The sequence below is a fragment of the Oncorhynchus nerka genome, linkage group LG25 (assembly GCF_034236695.1).
Source record: "Oncorhynchus nerka isolate Pitt River linkage group LG25, Oner_Uvic_2.0, whole genome shotgun sequence".
NCBI lineage: Eukaryota > Metazoa > Chordata > Actinopteri > Salmoniformes > Salmonidae > Oncorhynchus > Oncorhynchus nerka.
This window is the reverse complement of record NC_088420.1, coordinates 57,249,871-57,269,522: the sequence shown is the minus strand read 5'-3', so window position 1 is coordinate 57,269,522 and position 19,652 is coordinate 57,249,871. Positions and strand designations below refer to the sequence as shown.

The window sequence follows — 19,652 nt, the reverse complement described above, 5'->3', positions numbered from 1 at the left end:
CTGGCTCTCCACTGCTGGCTGGCTCTCCACTGCTGGCTCTCCACTGCTGGCTGGCTCTCCACTGCTGGCTCTCCACTGCTGGCTGCCTCTCCACTGCTGGCTGGCTCTCCATTGCTGGATGGCTCTCCACTGCTGGCTCTCCACTGCTGGCTCTCCACAGCTGGCTCTCCACTGCTGGCTCTCCACTGCTGGCTGCCTCTCCACTGCTGGCTGGCTCTCCATTGCTGGATGGCTCTCCACTGCTGGCTCTCCACTGCTGGCTCTCCACTGCTGGCTGGCTCTCCACAGCTGGCTCTCCACTGCTGACTCTCCACTGCTGGCTGCCTCTCCACTGCTGGCTGGCTCTCCATTGCTGGATGGCTCTCCACTGCTGACTCTCCACTGCTGGCTGCCTCTCCACTGCTGGCTGGCTCTCCATTGCTGGATGGCTCTCCACTGCTGGCTCTCCACTGCTGGCTCTCCACTGCTGGCTCTCCACTGCTGGCTCTCCACTGCTGGCTGGCTCTCCACAGCTGGCTCTCCACTGCTGGCTCTCCATTGCTGGATGGCTCTCCACTGCTGGCTAGCTCTCCACTGCTGGCTATCCACTGCTGGCTCTCCACTGCTGGCTCTCCACTGCTGGCTGGCCCTCCACTGCTGGCTCTCCACTGCTGGCTGGCTCTCCACAGCTGGCTCTCCACTGCTGGCTCTCCACTGCTGGCTCTCCACTGCTGGCTGGCTCTCCACTGCTGGCTCTCCACTGCTGGCTGGCTCTCCACAGCTGGCTCTCCACTGCTGACTCTCCACTGCTGGCTGCCTCTCCACTGCTGGCTGGCTCTCCATTGCTGGATGGCTCTCCACTGCTGGCTCTCCACTGCTGGCTCTCCACTGCTGGCTCTCCACTGCTGGCTCTCCACTGCTGGCTGGCTCTCCACAGCTGGCTCTCCACTGCTGGCTCTCCATTGCTGGATGGCTCTCCACTGCTGGCTGGCTCTCCACTGCTGGCTCTCCACTGCTGGCTCTCCACTGCTGGCTGGCTCTCCACTGCTGGCTCTCCACTGCTGGCTCTCCACTGCTGGCTGGCTCTCCACTGCTGGCTGGCTCTCCACTGCTGGCTCTCCACTGCTGGCTGGCTCTCCACTGCTGGCTCTCCACTGCTGGCTCTCCACTGCTGGCTCTCCACTGCTGGCTGGCTCTCCACTGCTGGCTCTCCACTGCTGGCTGGCTCTCCACAGCTGGCTCTCCACTGCTGACTCTCCACTGCTGGCTGCCTCTCCACTGCTGGCTGGCTCTCCATTGCTGGATGGCTCTCCACAACTGGCTCTCCACTGCTGGCTCTCCATTGCTGGATGGCTCTCCACTGCTGGCTGGCTCTCCACTGCTGGCTCTCCACTGCTGGCTCTCCACTGCTGTCTCTCCACTGCTGGCTGGCTCTCCACTGCTGGCTCTCCACTTCTAGAAGGAGCTGGAGAGCGAGAGAGAGAGATTATGTTCGTTTTTTAAGGATCTATTTCACTTGCTTTGGCAATGTAAACATATGTTTCCATGCCAATAAAGCCCTTTGAATTGAATTGAATAGGGGGGGGGGGGTTAATTGACAGAAATAGAACTATCGGTTTAGAATGGATTGGCATTAAACATAAAATCCATATTCTCCAACTAAAATGCATTTTCACAGATTTGATTACCTGGTTACCAAATATAATTTTGAAAATATAAATCAGCAGGACAGACATTAAATACTTTTCTAGATATAATGCATTAGACAGCCAACAAACATTTCAAAGCAACATACTCTAGGCGAAAATCAATCACTAAAATCATCCTCAATGCTTTCATTATATTATAGACACGCTGAAGTTTGCAAGCACAGTCTGAATCCAACCGGAATGATGAGGGAGGGACAGATACTTTATAACGTTTTTACTTACCAGCCAAAAGAGGGAACGCAGAAAGAGGTAAAGAACACTGTCTCATCTTGAGCATCCTTGATGACACTTCTAGAAAACAGTGAGCTAGCCAGCCTGCCTGCCAGGTAGCCTAGCTGCTTCTTGTGTGAACCGTGAGAGAAAAGCGATGTAGTTCTGTTTTTAAAGTGAAGTGAAGTCACGTTCTCAGACGATTGACTTTAGCCAAATGAGCTGTCTCCTCCGCGGCACGCAGCTTTCTCTTTCAATATGTAACAACCCGAAGCATAATTCTAGAAGAATATAACATTCGCTATCGATCCATATCAAATGGTATGTGCTACCTATCCAATATCTTTGCAAAGTACGTATGGGCGAATATCGAAGGGCAATTAGTGTCCAAATAAGATGATTTGAAAAAGTTTACCATTCCTGAGTCCTTCAATCCATTTTCACTGTTTGAAAGAAGTCCACGTTTTTTTATGGGACGATAAGACATTTTAAATATGGAAAGGTGGAAAGCCCATTTAGTAGTCTTTCCCAATGACTGTATGGGTCTTTCCCAACCGTATATCCTCCCTCAGCCCTTTTATTAATATGATACAATCTCAAATGGCACCCTATTCCCTACCCTATTCCCTGGTGCACTACTTTTGACCAGGGTTCGTAGGGCTCTGGTCGAAAGTAGTGCATTGAAGGGAATAGGGTGCCATTTGGGACTAAACATGTATCTTGGTCATTCCCAACACTCTACACATGACTGAGTAGATTGTATCAGAAGTAGAAATTAGAGCAGAATATTATCTCATTATGAAAATTCTGAAATTAAAGTAATAAATTATTGATAAGATGTTTGTTTTATTAAATGTGTATATTAATAAGTGTATGACAATACAATAATTATTTCCCTTGATAAAATACTCCTACAAGTATTTGATATATTCCTACAAGAAAAAGAAAAAAAATACACGTTTTCTGTATGCTAACCTCCGTAAACCATCCACCCAGTAAGTCAGCTGGACTTTTGTTTGAAGGCCAGTGTGTCATTCTGGTGCATTCCTGCTGCATACCACTACCAACTGTCACTTATTTAGAAATCACACCTACACTGAACAAAAATATGAACGCAATATGTTAATTGTTGGGCCCATGTTTCATGAGCTGAAAAAAAAGTTCTGAGAAATGTTCCATATGCACAAAAAAGCTTATTTATCTAAAGTTTTGTGCACAACTTTGTTTACATGTTATTGAGCATTTCTCCTTTGCCAAGAGGATCCATCCACCTGACAGATGTGGCATATCAAAAAGCTGATTAAACAGCATGACCATTACATAGGTGCACCCTGTGCTGGGGACAATAAAAGGCCCCTCTAAAATGTGCAGTTTTGTCAAACAACACAGTGTCACAGATGTTTCAAGTTGAGGGAGCGTGCAATTGGCATGTTGACTACCGGAATGTCCACCTGTTGCCAGTGAATTGAACGTTCATTTCTCTTCCATAATCTGCCTACAACGCTGTTTTAGAGAATTTGTTGTGCCATTCATCTGCCACAATCACCTCATGTTTCAGCATGATAATGCACAGCTCCATGTCGCAAGGATCTGTACACAATTCCTGCAAGCTGAAAATGTCCCAGTTCTTCCATGGCCTGCATACTCACCAGACCAATGTCACCCATTGAGCATGTTTGGGATGATCTGGCTCGACCTGTACGACAGCGTGTTCCAGTTTCCGCCAATATCCAGCAACTGTGCACAGCCATTGAAGAGGAGTGGGACAACATCGCACAGGCCACAATCAACAGCCTGATTAACTATGTGAAGGATATGTGTCGCGCTGCATGAGGCAAATGGTGGTCACACCAGATACTGACTGGTGTTCTAATCCATGCCACTACCTTTTTTAAGGTATCTGTTACCAACAGATGCATATCTGTATTCCCAGTCATGAACTGTAACTCAGTAAAATCTTAGAAATTGTTGCATGTTGCATTTATATTTTTGTTCAGAATACACACACACACACACACACACACACACACACACACACACACACACACACACACACACACACACACACACACACACACACACACACACACACACACACACACACACGCACACTGAGACACATAAACATCACCTGACAGTTGTCAGCCAGACTACCCTGGACCTGGGGTTATCTGACCCTTGACCACAATAATCAGCCATTTGTGAGCCAGTTGTCTAAGTCATGATAATATCACCAGAGTAAAGGGGGATGAAAGAGAGAAAAAGAGAGCTTTCAACAAGAGGTGATACACTGTATGTGCGTGTTTGGATGTGTGCAGGTGTGTTTGCTTAAGTTCAACTGCATTGTCATGAATAGGTTACTACTTTGATATATCAGAACAGTGCCTTCAGAACATATTCATACTTATTCCACATTTTGCTGTGTTACAGCCTGAATTCAAAATCGATTAAGTATATGTTTTTCTCACTCATCTACACACAATACCCCAAAATGACAACGTGAAAATATGTTTTTGGATAAAAAAAAAAAAGAAATATCACATTTACATACGTATTCACCGCCCCTGAGTCAATACATGTTAGAATCACCTTTGGCAGCGATTACAGCTTTGAGTCTTTCTGGGTAAGTCTCTAAGAGCTTTGCACACCTGGATTGTACAATATTTTCACTTGATTATTTTTTAAATTCTTCAAGCTCTGTTAAGTTGATTGTTGATCATTTTTATACATTTCTAGACATCTATACCAATTTCAAGTCTTGCCATAGATTTTCAAGCCGATTTAAGTCAAAACTGTAACTAGGCCACTCAGAAACATTCAATGCCGTCTTGGTAAGCAACAGACTGAACCAGATTAGTCTCTAGGGTTTTTCCTGGGCTTAGCTTTATTCCGTTTCTTTTTATCCCCAAAAAACTCCCTCCTTGCCGATGACAAGCATAGCCATAACATGATGCAGCCACCACCATGCTTAAAAATATGAAGACTGGTACTCAGGGATGTGTTGTGTTGAATTTGCCACAAACATAACGCTTTCTATTCAGGACAGAAAGTTAATTTCTTTGCCACTCTGTCATTTAGGTAAGTATTGTGGAGTAACTACAATGTTGGTGACCAATCCTCACTTCTCCTATTCCAGCCATTAAACTTTGTAACTGTTTTAAAGTCACCATTGGCCTCATTGTGACATCCCTGAGCAGTTTGGAAAACCTCCCTGATCTTTGTGGTTGAATCTGTGTTTGAAATTCACTGCTCGACTGAGGGACCTTACAGATAATTGTATGTGTGGGATACAGAGATGAGGTAGTCAGAAAAAAATAATTGACCTATTATTGCACACAGAGTGAGTCCATGCAAGTTATTATGTGACTTGTAAGCACATTTGTGACCGACCAGCTCAATTCTTATGTAGCAAAATTAGAAATGGTGTTTTTTACATTGGATAAAAGTAGAGACCCAGAGCTACAAAATGGTATATAATACACTGAGGAACAATGGGAAAGGAACAATGGGAATATTTGAGGAACAATGGGAAAGTAATTCTGCTTTGAAAGTTGATAAACTTGTAAACTCACTTTTGAGAAAATGGCCTTTAAATGTTTTGGTACCTGGTGAAGAGCTCTTCTTTGTCTACAACCATTTAGCACCATTCACACCCTCTTAAGCTTTAGCCCCACCATCTCCGTTCGCTCTTGGAGCGTTCAGAGCGCACACTTGATGCTCTGGCCAATGTTTTGTTTACCTCTGGATAACATGAAAACAGCCTAACCAGCAACAATTTCATTTCGCTTTTTTGCCAACGTTTACTGACACCGACCATATTCCACGGGTGCTGTGCGTTTGTAAATTCATCAGTTATTCTGCACTCTGGCATACTCAGACCGAATTTAGGAACGCACCCGAAATGGTTTCTTGCATAGTGGAGTCTTTTGTTAAGACACGTAGCTAGCTAGGTAAACAATGCACCTAGCTAAGTGAACAGTGTGTAAGACCATACAATGTGTAAGATCATACGTTAGCTAGCGAGCCAGCCAGCTAACTTTAGCTAGTTAAACAACAATGAACATAGTACCAAATCATGTCGTTACTAACCTGCATGAATCTGCTGGGAGTTAACCACCCAGGTTCAATATTAGGCTCTAACTAGCAAAGAAAATGGCTCTGAGATACAAATAATAACATCATACATGTAACGTTAGCTAGTGAGCCAGCCAGCTAGCTAACATAAGGCTCTAACTAGCTAAGCAAACAGCTCTGGGATATGAATAATAACATCATACACATAACGTTAGCTAGGGAGCCAGCCAGCCAGCTAGCTTGCTAACAGTACACTTTAGCCTGAAATTAAACCACTTTGTCAAAATTAGAAACATGTCATATCTGAAAATGTAGCTAGCTAGACTATCATGGATTCCATGCCATGGTTGCCCTTAGTTTGAAGATGAAATCCGGAGACAGGTGTTTTCTCCATCTCTTTAGTTATCATACTCTAATTCCACTGATTTCAAAACTCGATCCTCCAGAAAGTGGAGATCAACACTTATGCAGTTCCACTACACAATAATACATTTAAAAAATACAAACAGAGACTGACCAGTTCAAATAGACAGAAGTCCTCTATATGGCAGAACAATCTGAACTCTTCTCTCGGCATGTCCAGCCCACTCATTATCTCAGCCAATCATGGCTAGTGGGAAGGTTGCTGACTTTGTCTGTGGCTTAACCAACTAGGCTCTAATTTAACAATTTTGTTCGTATTTACACATGGCATACAAGTGTGTTATTAAAGCACATGAAAGTTTACATTTTCCAGAAGGCATTTCTGCCAAAAAACACATTTTGATAAATCAAAAAAGTTTATGTTCAAATGGCTCCTGTGAAGTAGTGACCCACTACATACGCCTAGATTCCTGAAACAAGTCAAATTTTTACTCCTGAACTTATTTAGGCTAACCCTAACAAAGGAATACTTATTGACTCAAGACATTTCAGCTTTTAATTTAATTAAATGTGTAAAAATGTCAAAAAACGTTGACATTATGGGGTACTGTGTTTATGCCCGTGACAAAATCTCAATTGAATCCATTTTAAATTGAGGCTGTAACACAACAAAATGTGGAAAAAGTCAAGGGGTGGAAATACTTTCTGAAGGCACCGTAGATGATTGATGATGAGAGTGAGTCAGAGAGAGTGCGAAAGGACGAGGGACTGATGGGCTAAGATAAATAGGTGAGGGTGTCAGATTTCAGGTCATGAATGTAAATACATGAACACGACTCGCCACTGTCTCACTGAATCATCCGCACTCTCTACGTTTTCTCACTTTGGCCTGACTCTTTGTCGTGTATACTTAGTACACAGGGGTCAAACTCATTCCATGGAGGCCCGAGTGTCTGCGTGTTTTCACTCCTCCCTTGTACTTGATTGATGAATTAAGGTCACCAATTAGTAAGGAACTCCCCACGTCTGGTTGTCTAGGGCTTAATTGAAAGGAGAGAAAAAAACCTGCAGACACTAGGGTCTCCATGGAATGAGTTTGACACCCCTGTGTCATATAATGTTGGAGGGAGGAGTGTGTGTGTGTATGTGTGTGAGTGAATCATTATTTCTTTGAGCCCGACCTGTCACTGGCTCACTGAATCATTCTCTTTCTGTTTTTCTTACTTTGGCCTGACTCAAGAGTGTGTGTAAAACTGTGTCAAAACAAGGCTCGTCTCCATGCACAATTTGTTTTGTTACAAAAGCATTCAACAATGTTGTGTGTCCTATGTTGTAAGGTTTGTGTTCATGTTTCAGTGTGTGTGCGTGCGTTTGTTTTGTGTTGGAGGTAGAAGAGAGAAGCATTCTGTTTTTCCCCCAGGCATCCCAATCCTAGCGGATCAGGTTCAGGACATTCTTCGAATGATGCGACTCTCTCTCGTCACTGACTGACGGGATTCTGCTTTATGTCTCCGGGGAACGGGGTTCATGTCTGCATGTCCTCTAATGATTAGATGGGTCAGGGCTGGGTTGATGCACCTTTAGCCTTTGACTAAGCATCAGCAACATGTTTTCAATCCACACAAAAAAAATCCCAAAACATGGAAAACTGTTTCAGGAAAGATGTCTGAACTGGAGAGACCCTTGGGGGGAATCCGTCTACGTCCCCGTCTACGTCCCTGTAAAAGTCAGACAATCAACCAGGCATGCTAGACAGCTAGGGTGAAATGTAAAGCCTTGTATAATGCTATATGCTGCTATAGGGCACTTGAAATGACCCCTTCTATATTCTCCTCTGTTAGAATAGGTAAGGTTGAAGCATGTTTCTAATGTAACATGGCTTATGTGGCCCGGCCTATTATGGCACAGTTCATTAGATTCCTGCCTCCGCACCTCAAGACCCACAGTCCAAGTCCAGGTTTCAGCCACCTTCTTCCTCCCTAGACAGTGTCTGTAGTGTTTCTCAATGAGGAGAGAAATCATTACTAACATCATAGAAGGAGTACTGCAGGTTAAAGGGCAGTATTGATTGTTAATAAGGGAACTTGATGACAGGGTGGATGACAAAGTGTCACTGTATTAAGAACCAATTACAAGGTGAAAGGGTCACATGATGAGAGACAAGATTGCAGACGGGCTGTGACTGAAAACATCACTAGCCATCAAATCCTTGCTTCCTCCATCCTTGATAATTCCATTTCAACCTCAGACCTCCTCCTCCAAAGTTTAACAGCTAACATTTTCATAGCCAGCGTGTAGAAAAAGCAAAGTGCATGGGCTTTGTTTTCCTTGTGCTTTCAGTAGCGGATATGTGCCCAGCACAACACTGGGTGGATGTTGTTCCTGTTTCTACGGGTCAAGGCCATGCACAGCATGAAGACATGATGGATACCGCCAACCTTATGACCATGGTGTTAAAAGCATCACAAATTCACGTTACTGAAAGAACCTGATATTATTTATGTAGTGATTGAATATTATTTGCAGCTGTCAGGTAATGGGAAAACAGTAGAATACCAGCAACCAAAAAAACGGGTGTTTACTTTGGTATTACATGGTAAAATTATAATTACACAATAATAACCTATGAGTTTGTTTCTTTGGGGTGGTGGGTAGTATTGAAGTGTTTTGTTGAAGTCTGTTGAAGTGACAGATGGATAACTCAAGCTGTTCTGAAGTAACTGTAGCCTGCTGTAGCTAGGTGAGGACATCTGTTTGTTTTATGGATGCTGCCCCCCCCCTCTCCTGGACCCTGCAAGGAGCATGGAGCACTGAGGACCAAACAGGAGGATAATCTGGTAATGCCCATGTATGTATGTATGTATGTATGTATGTATGTATGTATGTATGTATGTATGTATGTATGTATGTATGTGTGTGTGTGTGTGTGTGTGTCTGTCTGTCTGTCTGGCCACGTGTAGCACTCAGACAAACAACATATTTTATTACATGTTTTGACTGCTAATTACATGCTGGCCTTCTGTCAAGCAGGTCAAAATAAGGTCAATGCTATATATCTGCATCATTGACACAACCACAATATCTGGTTAGTCAACACCTTCAGTACTGTTATGGAACCAACTAGACAGCCTACTTTTAACACTGTACTTGCTAAGTGTAGGGGTTCTAGGCTTGTAAATCTTGCTCAATGTTCTGTGTGTACCAGGTTGCCTCAGGCAGTGTCATATTCAGATGCTACCAGACTGTGCCAGTAGAGTAGTGTTATCCTAACAGATTGGTCACTCTCCATCAATAACAGGTGCAGATCAGGAATGGTTTTCATTATGTTGTTGGTTTTCATTATGTTGTTCTAATGGTTCCTTATTACATTTCTCTTTAATGATACAGATCGTTTCTCAGGTTGTCCTTTCCATTGGTAGATGATGAATATACAATAGGATTACTGACCATGGTAGAAACATGTCCTAAAAATAGGGATCAATGCTGCTGAGCGATATCCTGTGTCTGGGTGGGAATTAGACCTTCAAATACGATATCTGTGATTTGTTAATCTTGCCTGTTGCAACGGGAACCATTAGAACAGTTCATAAAGTACAAACCCTGTCCACCTGTCACTCCAGGCAGGCTAAAGCATACTCTTTAATAATTGAACGATTTTTAAAAGTATTTGAATCCAGGTCTGGTAGGAATTGATGAGTCTCGCAGGACTGCAGCCAACTTTTTCGAGCTCTGATTTTGGGCACCCTAACTGAATCCATTGCTAAGGAATTCTGCAACATTGTCAATGTTTTTTTTAAAGTCATCATCAGTAGACTAGGCTCTATCACTGTCACGGCTCAGGAGAAGACCCAGATGCAGACAGTTTCGAAGTAACATAGGTTTATTACAAAAACAGGGGGCAGGCAAACGACAGGTCAAGGGCAGGCAGAGTTCAGTAGTCCAGAGCAGGGTCCGAAGGTACAGAACAGCTGGCAGACTCAGGGTCAGGGCAGGCAGAGGTCAATAATCCAGGGTGGTATAACAAGGTAAAAAATGACAGGCAGGTTCAGGATCAAGACAGACAGAATGGTCAAAAACCGGGTAAGCTAGAAAACAGGAACTAGAGACGGACAGGAGCACGGGAAAGAACATTGGTAGGCTTGACCAAACAAAATGAACTGGCAACAGACAAACAGAGAACACAGGTATAAGTACACTGGGTAATGGGGAAGATGGGCGACACCTGGAGGGGGGTGGATACAAGCACAAAGACAGGTGAAACAGTTCAGGGTGTGACAGTATTCCCCCCCCCCCCCCTCATGCCTGGTTGACCAGGGTGACGGCGTTGGAACTCAGCGATGAAGCTTGGGTCCAGGATGTCCCTGACGAGGACCCAGCACCGCTCCTCCGGGCCATAACCCTCCCAGTCAACCAGGTACTGGAATCCCCTGCCCCTCGGTCGAATCTTCAGGAGGCGCCTCAACGTGTACGCAGGTTGGCTGTCAATGAGACGGGGGAAGAGAGGTGGGCCTAGAAACAGGAGACAAAGGGCTGTGAGACATAGGTTTAATCCTAGAGACATGAAAAGTGGGATGTATACGGAGGGTATGTACGGGGCAACAGAAGGTGAACAGCAGAGGGGCTAATAATCTTGGAGATGGGGAAAGGGCCGATGAAGCGGGGGAGTTTGCGGGACTCCACCCAAGGAAGGGCAGGTCTCAAGTGGATAGCCATACCCTCTGCCTGAGACGATACTGGGAGCCGGGGTCCGGTGGTCCGCTTGTCATCGATACTTGAAGGTGGTCTTGAGAAGAGCCGACCGGGCTCTCTTCCAGATACAGCGACAGTGGCAGACAAACATCTGTGCCGAGGGTATTCCAACCTCTTCCTCTTGCCCCGGGAAGAGTGGGGGCTGATAACTCAGGGAACACTCAAAAAACGAGAGCACAGTGGTGAGCAGGGCAGGGTGTTGTGGGTGTATTCAACTCACATGAGTTGCTGGCTCCAGGTGGTGGGGTTGGCAGAGACAAGGCAGAGAAGAGTTGTCGCCAGGTCTTGATTGGCTCACTCCGACTGGTCGTTGAACTGAGGGTGGAACCTGGAGGACAGGCTGGCCGATGACCCAATGAGCATGCAGGACGCATTCCAGAACCTGGATGAGAACTGAGGACTCTGGTCGGAGACCATGTCCACCGGGAGTCGATGGATCCGGAAGATGTTCTGCACCATGTGCTGGGCCGTCTCTTTGGCAGAGGGTAGCTTGGGGAGAGGAATGAAGTGGGCAGCTTTTAAAAACCACTACTGTCAGGATGGCGGTGTTGCCTTCTGACGAGGGAAGATCTGTGACGAAGTCCAGGGATATGTGAGACCAGGGACGGTGAGGGACAGGTTGAAGGGGACTAGCCGGAGCTTGCCAAAGAGTCTTGCTCTGCACACAGACCGTGCAGGCAGCGACGAACGCGGAGATGTCCGGGACCATGGTAGGCCACCAAAAGCGTTGTCGCACAAAGGCCAGGATCCGACGGGAGCCTGGGTGGCAGGCAAGCCCACTCCAGGACCAAGGAGCAGACCACGTCAGGAACAAACATCAAGTTATCTGGCCCCCCGGGGTTCGGCTCGGAACGCTGCACCTCACGAACCTATTCCTCAGCTGAATGCCATCGCACGGCACAAGGTGGGAAGGATGGTCTCAGGTTCCTGGGTTGTAGCCGGGTGGCTATAGCGGCGTGACAGCATATCTGGTTTGACATTCTTGGATCCTGGTCGGTATGAGAGGGAAAGTTGAACCAGGGCCTGGTTCAAAAACCAGGGCCTAACCTAGCTTGCCTGGAATTGAGACACTTGGCGGTGCGGAGATATTCCAGGTACTTATGGTCATTCCACACAATGAACGGATGTTCCGCCCCCTCCAGCCAGTGCCTCTACTCTCCTACACCATTCTTCACCACGAGAAGCTCACAATTCCCCACATCGTAATTCCTCTCCATGGCATTGAGGCGGTAGGAGAAGAAGGTGCAGGGATGTAACTTGAGGTCCAGGGCAGAATGCTGGGACAGAACAGTCTACACTCCGACATCCGGAACATCGGCCTCCACCACAAACTGGCGGGACGGATCAGGATGAACTAAGATGGGAGCTGTGGTGAAACGGTGTTTGAGATCCCCAGTCAGTAGCTGGGGACCACGTGAACGGAACCTTAGGAGAGGTGGGTACAGACAAGTGTCCAAACTTGTATATATATATATATATATATATATATATATATATTTATATACATATATATTTTTCTCCCTTTTCCCTTTTGTATAACAAAGTATAATGGATTTCGTATGCTGGATGTCGTACGCTGAGGCAGTGAAGAAAGTAGAGGAGGCTAGAGGATGCTGGATTAAGGGTGAGAAGATCCATGTGAATGAAGATGGCGCCGAAAGATTCTAGCCCATAAGCAACTTTCCAGTATATATTGTTTTTTTATGCCGGTAACTCACCAGCATTACCACTATTACGACCAGGAATACGACATTTCCGAAATGGATGCTTTGTTCCCAGGGCAATTGAACTGATTCCAGAGGCTGATCCAAAACACCACCGGCAGAGATGAGGTACTCGGTGTGGACTCCTAGTCCGACTCAGGAGGCGCCCACACCACCCACCACTTCCGAGTATATAACTTGCTAGTGTTCAGTCTCTGGATAATAAAGTTGACGAGCTCAGGGCGAGGATTTCCTTCCACAGAGACATCAGGGATTGTAACATACTCTGTTTCACAGAAACATGGGTCTCTCGGGTTATACTGTCTGAGTTCATACAGCCAGTTGGGTTCTCAGTTCATCACGGGAATAAAGATCTCTCCGGGAAGAAGAAGAGTGGGGGTGTATGTTTCATGATGAACTACTCATGGTGTGATTGTGATAACATACAGAAACTCAAGTCCTTTGGTTCACCCGAACTAGAATACCTCACCATCAAATGTCATCCGTATTACCTACCAAGAGAATTCTCTTCGGGTTATAGTCACACCCGTGAATATTCCTCCTCAAGCCGATACCACGACGACCCTCAAAGAACGACATTGGAAACTCTATGCAAACTGGAAACCACATATTCTGAGGCCGCATTTATTGAAGACAGGGATGATTTTAACAAAGCTAATCTGAGGAAAACGCTTCCAAAGTTCTACCAACACATTGACTGTAGCATTCGTTCTGAGAAAACATTGGACCACTGTTACACAGCTTTTCTAAATGCCTACAAGACCATCCCCCGCCCTCCCCTTGGCAAATCTGATCACGACTCCATTTTGCTCCTCCCTTCCCATAGGCGGAAACTCAAACAGGAAGTACCTGTGCTACGAACTATTTAACGCTGGTCTGACCAATCGGAATCCATGCTTCAAGATTGTTTTGAGCACGCGGACTGGGATAAGTTTTCCGGGTAGTCTATGACAATAATATCGACGAATACATGGATACGGTGACTGAGTTTATCAGGAAATGTATAGGAGATGTGACTACTATGTATCCACTGTGACTATTAAACCTACCCAAACCGGGATAGATGGCAGCATTTGCGCAACACTGAACAGAGACAAAGTGGAGTCGCAATTCAATGGCTCAGACACAAGACCTATGTGGCAGGGTCTACAGGCAATCAAAGACTACAAAGGGAAAACCAGCCACGTCGCTGACACCGACGTCTTACTTCCGGATAAGCTAAACACCTTCTTCGCCCGCTTTGAGGATAACACAGTGCCCCCAACACGGCCAGCTACCAAGGACTGTGGGCTCTCCTTCTCTGTTGCTGACGTGAGTAAGACATTTAAGCGTGTTAACCCTCGCAAGGCTACCGGAATAAACGGCATCCCTAGCTGCGTCTTCAGAGCATGCACAGCCCAGCTGGCTGTAGTGTTTATGGACATATTCAGTCTCTCCCTATCCTAGTCTGCTGTCCCCGCATGCTTCAACATGTCCACCATTGTTCCTGTAGCTAAGAAAGCAAAGGTAACTGAACTAAATGACTATCTTCTGAAGAAAGTGACTGAAGACACCTAAAACCCTCACACACTTTTAGAGATGCACAATTTAGAGCATCCTGTCGGGCTGTATCACTGCCTGGTACGGCAACTGCATTGCCCGCAATCGCAGGGCTCTCCAGACGGTGGTGTGGTATGCACAACGCATCACCGGTGGCAAACTCTCCAGGACACCTACAACACCCGATGTCACAGGAAGGCCAAAAAGATCATTGAGGACAACCACCACCCGAGCCACTGCCTGTTCACCCCGCTATCTTCCAGAAGGCGAGGTCAGTACAGGTGCGTCAAAGCTGGGACCAAGAAACTGAAAAACAGCTTCTATCTCAAGGCCATCAGACTGTTAAATAGCCATCACTGGCACCTTAGAGGCTGCTGCCCTAAATACATAGACTTGAAATCACTGGCCACTAGTCACTTTAATAATGTTTACATATTTTGCACCAATCATCTCATATATATACTGTATTATATTCTATTCTACTGTATTTTATTCTATGCTGCTACGACATTGCTCGCCCAAATATTTATACATTTGTATGTGACCAATACAATTTTATTTTATTTGAATAGTAGATCTTTGCCAGAAAAGAGGGATTGGCCAATGAGTGATATATGTTTCAGTTAGGTTGGCTTCTTAGTGTTCATAGAAATGGTTATCAACTGTACCGCAGAGATGGAACGTAAGCTGCAGAAAAGTACTTGGGGGTATGAGAAAAGTTACAGGGTGTATTGAGTGGTAGTGTCCCGTCCTCTCAGATCGTTGGCCTAGGGTTGGATCAGATGAAGAAGAAGAAGAAGAAGAAGAAGAAGAAGAAGAAGAAGAAGAAGCATGTACACTCCAGTCCAGTTGGTGGCAGTAGTGCACCTTTTGGTTGCCAACCGCCATTTTTTTTAAACATAAGAGTTCACCATTACTTCCTGCAACCAACAACAGCGTGTAGTTTTCGTTGGAGCTCATACAAAATCAAAATGGTAAATATAGACTATACTATGAGGTGTTGGATGAGTATTGATAATATGTAGTGAAGGGCCAGGCTATCATAAATTGAATTTGAGTAGCTATCATAAATTCGCATTGTGCCCTTTTGTTGGGATTATCCATATAGCTAGCTAGTTAGCTAGCTAACTTGTTAGCCGCTTTTGCTTTGCACTGTATGTGAAAGGCTAGTTTGACTAGCTATGAATATAAGTAGCAAGCTGTGAGATGGAGCTAATGTGATCAAATGTGCACTAATGCTAGCTAGTCTCAACAACACGTGTGAATTATATCATTTCAGAGTTTACCGCTGAATCCCAAACCGTTTCTGAATGGTCTTACTGGTAAGCCCGTGATGGTGAAGCTGAAGTGGGGTATGGAATACAAGGGATACCTGGTGTCCGTGGACAGCTACATGAACATGCAGGTACGTGGACCAGACGATGTCTAAAATGTGTGAACTTTATTATCCTCAAATGGAAAAATGCACCATTGTACAGCAAGTTCTGGAATGATTACCCAATGCACACAATTACATCCAGAGCCATACAAATGTACATGTCTGGTTTTGTATTGCCATCTGTAACATATCTATAATAATAGTCCATATCTATAAAGTATAGCTATAAAATCTATTGTCTCTGATTATAGTTGGCCAACACTGAAGAGTACGTAGATGGAGCGTTGGCTGGACACCTAGGAGAGGTGCTTGTCAGGTAAGTTCAGTGGAATGCTCATTGGTTTACTTGCATTTCACATAGCTTATGATTACACACACATTAGCCTGGTCCCCAGATCTGTTTGTGCTGCCTTGTTAACTCCTATTATGGTCATCATAGTTTGGTGTGACAATGACCATAGGAGTTTCAAGACAACACAAACAGACCTGGGACCAGGCTACATCCATATCTCCTCTGATTGTAGAATTAGCCCTTCTCTCTGTCATAGAACCAGCCCTTCTCTGTGTCATAGAACCAGCCCTTCTCTGTGTCATAGAACCAGCCCTTCTCTGTGTCATAGAACCAGCCCTTCTCTGTGTCATAGAACCAGCCCTTCTCTCTGTCATAGAACCAGCCTGCACTGAGCTAACAGTTTCCATGTGTTTCCCCTCCACACAGATGCAACAATGTCTTGTTCATAAGAGGAGTAGAAGAGGAGGAAGAGGATGGGGAAATGAAAGATGCTTGAAAGCTGAATGCTTCAGCAGGCTTCTTCTACTTTCTTTAGTTTATTTTATTTTTCATCCGGACGCTAATCTTGTTCACTGGATTAGTCCTCGTTTTTTTAATGAAAAACATCTTGTTGTGAAAACAGTTATGTATTTTTTATATGATGATGATGAACCAAGCTGTTGTGCCCCTCATGGCACAAGGATAATAAAATTGTGCATATTGCACTTTTCAGGAACATCTTTTTATGGTATTTTGTGGTGAATATTAAACAATTGAGCTATTTTATAATCAAAGTATACAGGACATTTAATTATAGATCTAACTGAAATAACAGACAATGGCACATTTGAGTAGCACATTTTTGTAAATCCTTCTTTGGCTTAAGCTAGCTAAAATATAGACCTAACATAAAAGCTCATTTATAATCAGTAAATGTCTTCAGACGCCAACCTTATGGCAATTCGATCTGAACTGAAATTTAGAGCGGTCTGTCATGATCATTCAGATTGTATGTCACTGTTTCTCAATTTTTCACACAGGCTGGCTTTCCTTAGCCTGGTGGGCTGTTTGGGAAACAAACCATTAAAACTATACTTCAGGCACCACTATACCACTGAATACTCTCCCAGGTATTCAAATACTAATGTCCGTTCGGATATTCAAATGACCGTGCCCATCCTTATGTCAGCCCTGTACTCTCCAAAGGAGAAGATCCTGAACTTATGCTCCAGCTCAGAGGTCTTTTCCTCCCTCTGAATGGTGTTTTTCACGATGTCTATCTGCTGCACCAGTATGCGGGTCTCACTCTCCCTGTATGTTACACAAGTAGATGGACACAGTGTTAGCAGTTAGGCTGGGTGCCAGTCTGCTTTCATATGCCTACTCCAAATGTAGTAAGTTGTATTATGTATTCAAAATAAACTATCACATTTAAATAAGTATTCAGACCCTTTACTCAGTACTTTGTTGAAGCACCCTTGGCAATGATTACAGCCCAGAGTCTTCTTGGGTATGATGCTACAAGCTTTGCACACCTGTATTTGGAGGCTTCCGTCTGTCCACTCTACCATAAAGGCCTAATTGGTGGAGTGCTACATAGATGGTTGTCCTTCTGGAAGGTTCTCCCATCTCCATAGAGGAACCCTGGGGCTGAGTGCCAGCTCTAGGAAGAGTCTTGGTGGTTCCTAACTTCTTCTATTTAAGAATGATGGAGGCCGCTGTGTTCTTGGGCACCTTCAATGCTGCAGAAATGTTCTAGTACCCTTTCCCCAGATCTTTACCCCGACAGAATCCTGACTCTGATCTCTACGGCCAATTCCTTCGACCTCATAGCTTGGTTTTTGCTCTGACATGCACTGTCAACTGTGGGACCTTATATAGACGGGTGTGCGCCTTTCCAAATCATGTTCAATCAATTTAATTTACCACAGGTGGACTCCAATCAAGTTGTAGAAACATCTCAAGGATGATCAATGAAAACAGGATGCACCTGATCTCAATTTCGAGTCTCATAGCAAATGGTCTGAATACTTATGTAAATAAGGTAATTCTGTTTATTTTTAATACATTTGCAGACATAAAAACCTGTTCGCTTTCTCATTATGTGTATATTAATGATAGTTTATTTTTATGTAATCCCTTTTAGAATAAGGTTTTAATGTAACAAATTGTGGAAAAAGTCAAAGGGGTTTGAATACTTTCCCATGCACTGAACATCTTGGATCAGGCTAGTTAGCAGTCACATATGCAAAGGATACGGCCTTGGTAGTGTTCATTAGGCATGAAACGGAAGAAATGAGGGACTGCTTGGATTTGTCCAATATGAATTGTATGCCCAACTGCCCTTCCTTACATTTCTTCCTGTGTCAGGTTTTGTGGATCTCGTCCTTGGCCGCCTCCTGGAAGTTCAGAATGTAGGACAGGTTCTGCTCATCCAGGTCAGTCAGTACGTTCAGCTTGTCCCTGGGGTTTACTTTGAGTAACACAACTCTGGCTCCATGGAGGAGAGGAGACCGCAGAGAAAACAAAATGGAAGAGCTTATGATAACACAAATATTAGTCTGGTCCCAGATCTGTTTGTGCTGTCTTGTCAATTCCTATGGTCATGTAGTGGAAGGTAAACCCAGTTTCAGTCTTATTTTGAGAATAGGGCTATGAATTTATTATGGTAGATATGTTCATTATTACTTTTTTTGCATTAAGGGGTTTACTCAAATTTACCTCAGGTTTACCCACCTTTTTTAACCACTACCCTGGTTACATATGTCAACAAACACCAATACAAAAAATGGTTTATCAATAAAAACAGGAAACTTACATCCAAACCTCGTCACTGAGGCCTCTGCTTTCTCTGGCACATCGGGGATGACGGCCGCTTGTCTCCTGGTGGAGGATGATGCTTGCTTAATATATTGATCTTATGATAATATAATCAAATTGACCGGTAAAAAAAACATGATCCCCATCCTCTTTCCTTCCAATCTGACGTCTCAGCTGTGAAATTTTTGTGACTCTTGAATTGCGTAGGATGGACATTTTTTGTTATCCACTTGCTCAATAACAGCAGCAAAGTCTCGAGTTCACCCAATAGTGGAGCAGAAACCTCCACATGGCGGGGGGGCCCACGAGATCTGGAGGCCCATGATCTGTCATCTCATACCTATGTTAAAATGTTTGTTTTTTGTTATAAATACCTTTGAAAGCAACCACCCTTTTTAATTTCCACATGTAGCAACCGACGTGTTTGTGTTGTCCAATCTACATGGGTTGTAGGTGAGTCAGACAGACAATATAAACTCAGCAAAAAAAAGAAACGTGATGATTGGATTCGCGTTTATCGTCGAAGGAATGAGGCCTGTACTCTGGAGTGGGATCGATTTGGAGGTGGAGGGTCCTTCATGACTGAGCTTGTTGTCATTTGCAGGCAATCTCAGCGCTGTGCGTTACAGGGAAGACATCCTGCTCCCTCATGTTGGACCCTTCCTGCAGGCTCATCCTGACATGACCTTCCAGCATGACAATGCCACCAGCCACACTGCTCGTTCTGTGCGTAATTTCCTGCAAGACAGGAATGTCAGTGTTCTGCCATGGCCAGCGAAGAGCCTGGATCTCAATCCCATTGAGCATGTCTGGGACCTGTTGGAATCGGAGGGTGA

The 19,652-nt window shown here is 44.6% G+C and overlaps 1 protein-coding gene across 1 annotated transcript; it reads left to right on the top strand.

Moving 5' to 3' along the window:
* The first annotated feature begins 15,234 nt into the window (after positions 1-15,234).
* LOC115109003 (small nuclear ribonucleoprotein F-like) lies at positions 15,235-16,732 on the top strand. Its single transcript, XM_029633547.2, has 4 exons — positions 15,235-15,321; positions 15,627-15,752; positions 15,977-16,041; positions 16,444-16,732. The coding sequence occupies exons 1-4, from the start codon at positions 15,319-15,321 to the stop codon at positions 16,511-16,513; spliced, it is 264 nt and encodes an 87-aa protein (XP_029489407.1). The 5' UTR covers positions 15,235-15,318; the 3' UTR covers positions 16,514-16,732.
* Positions 16,733-19,652: the final 2,920 nt, after the last annotated feature.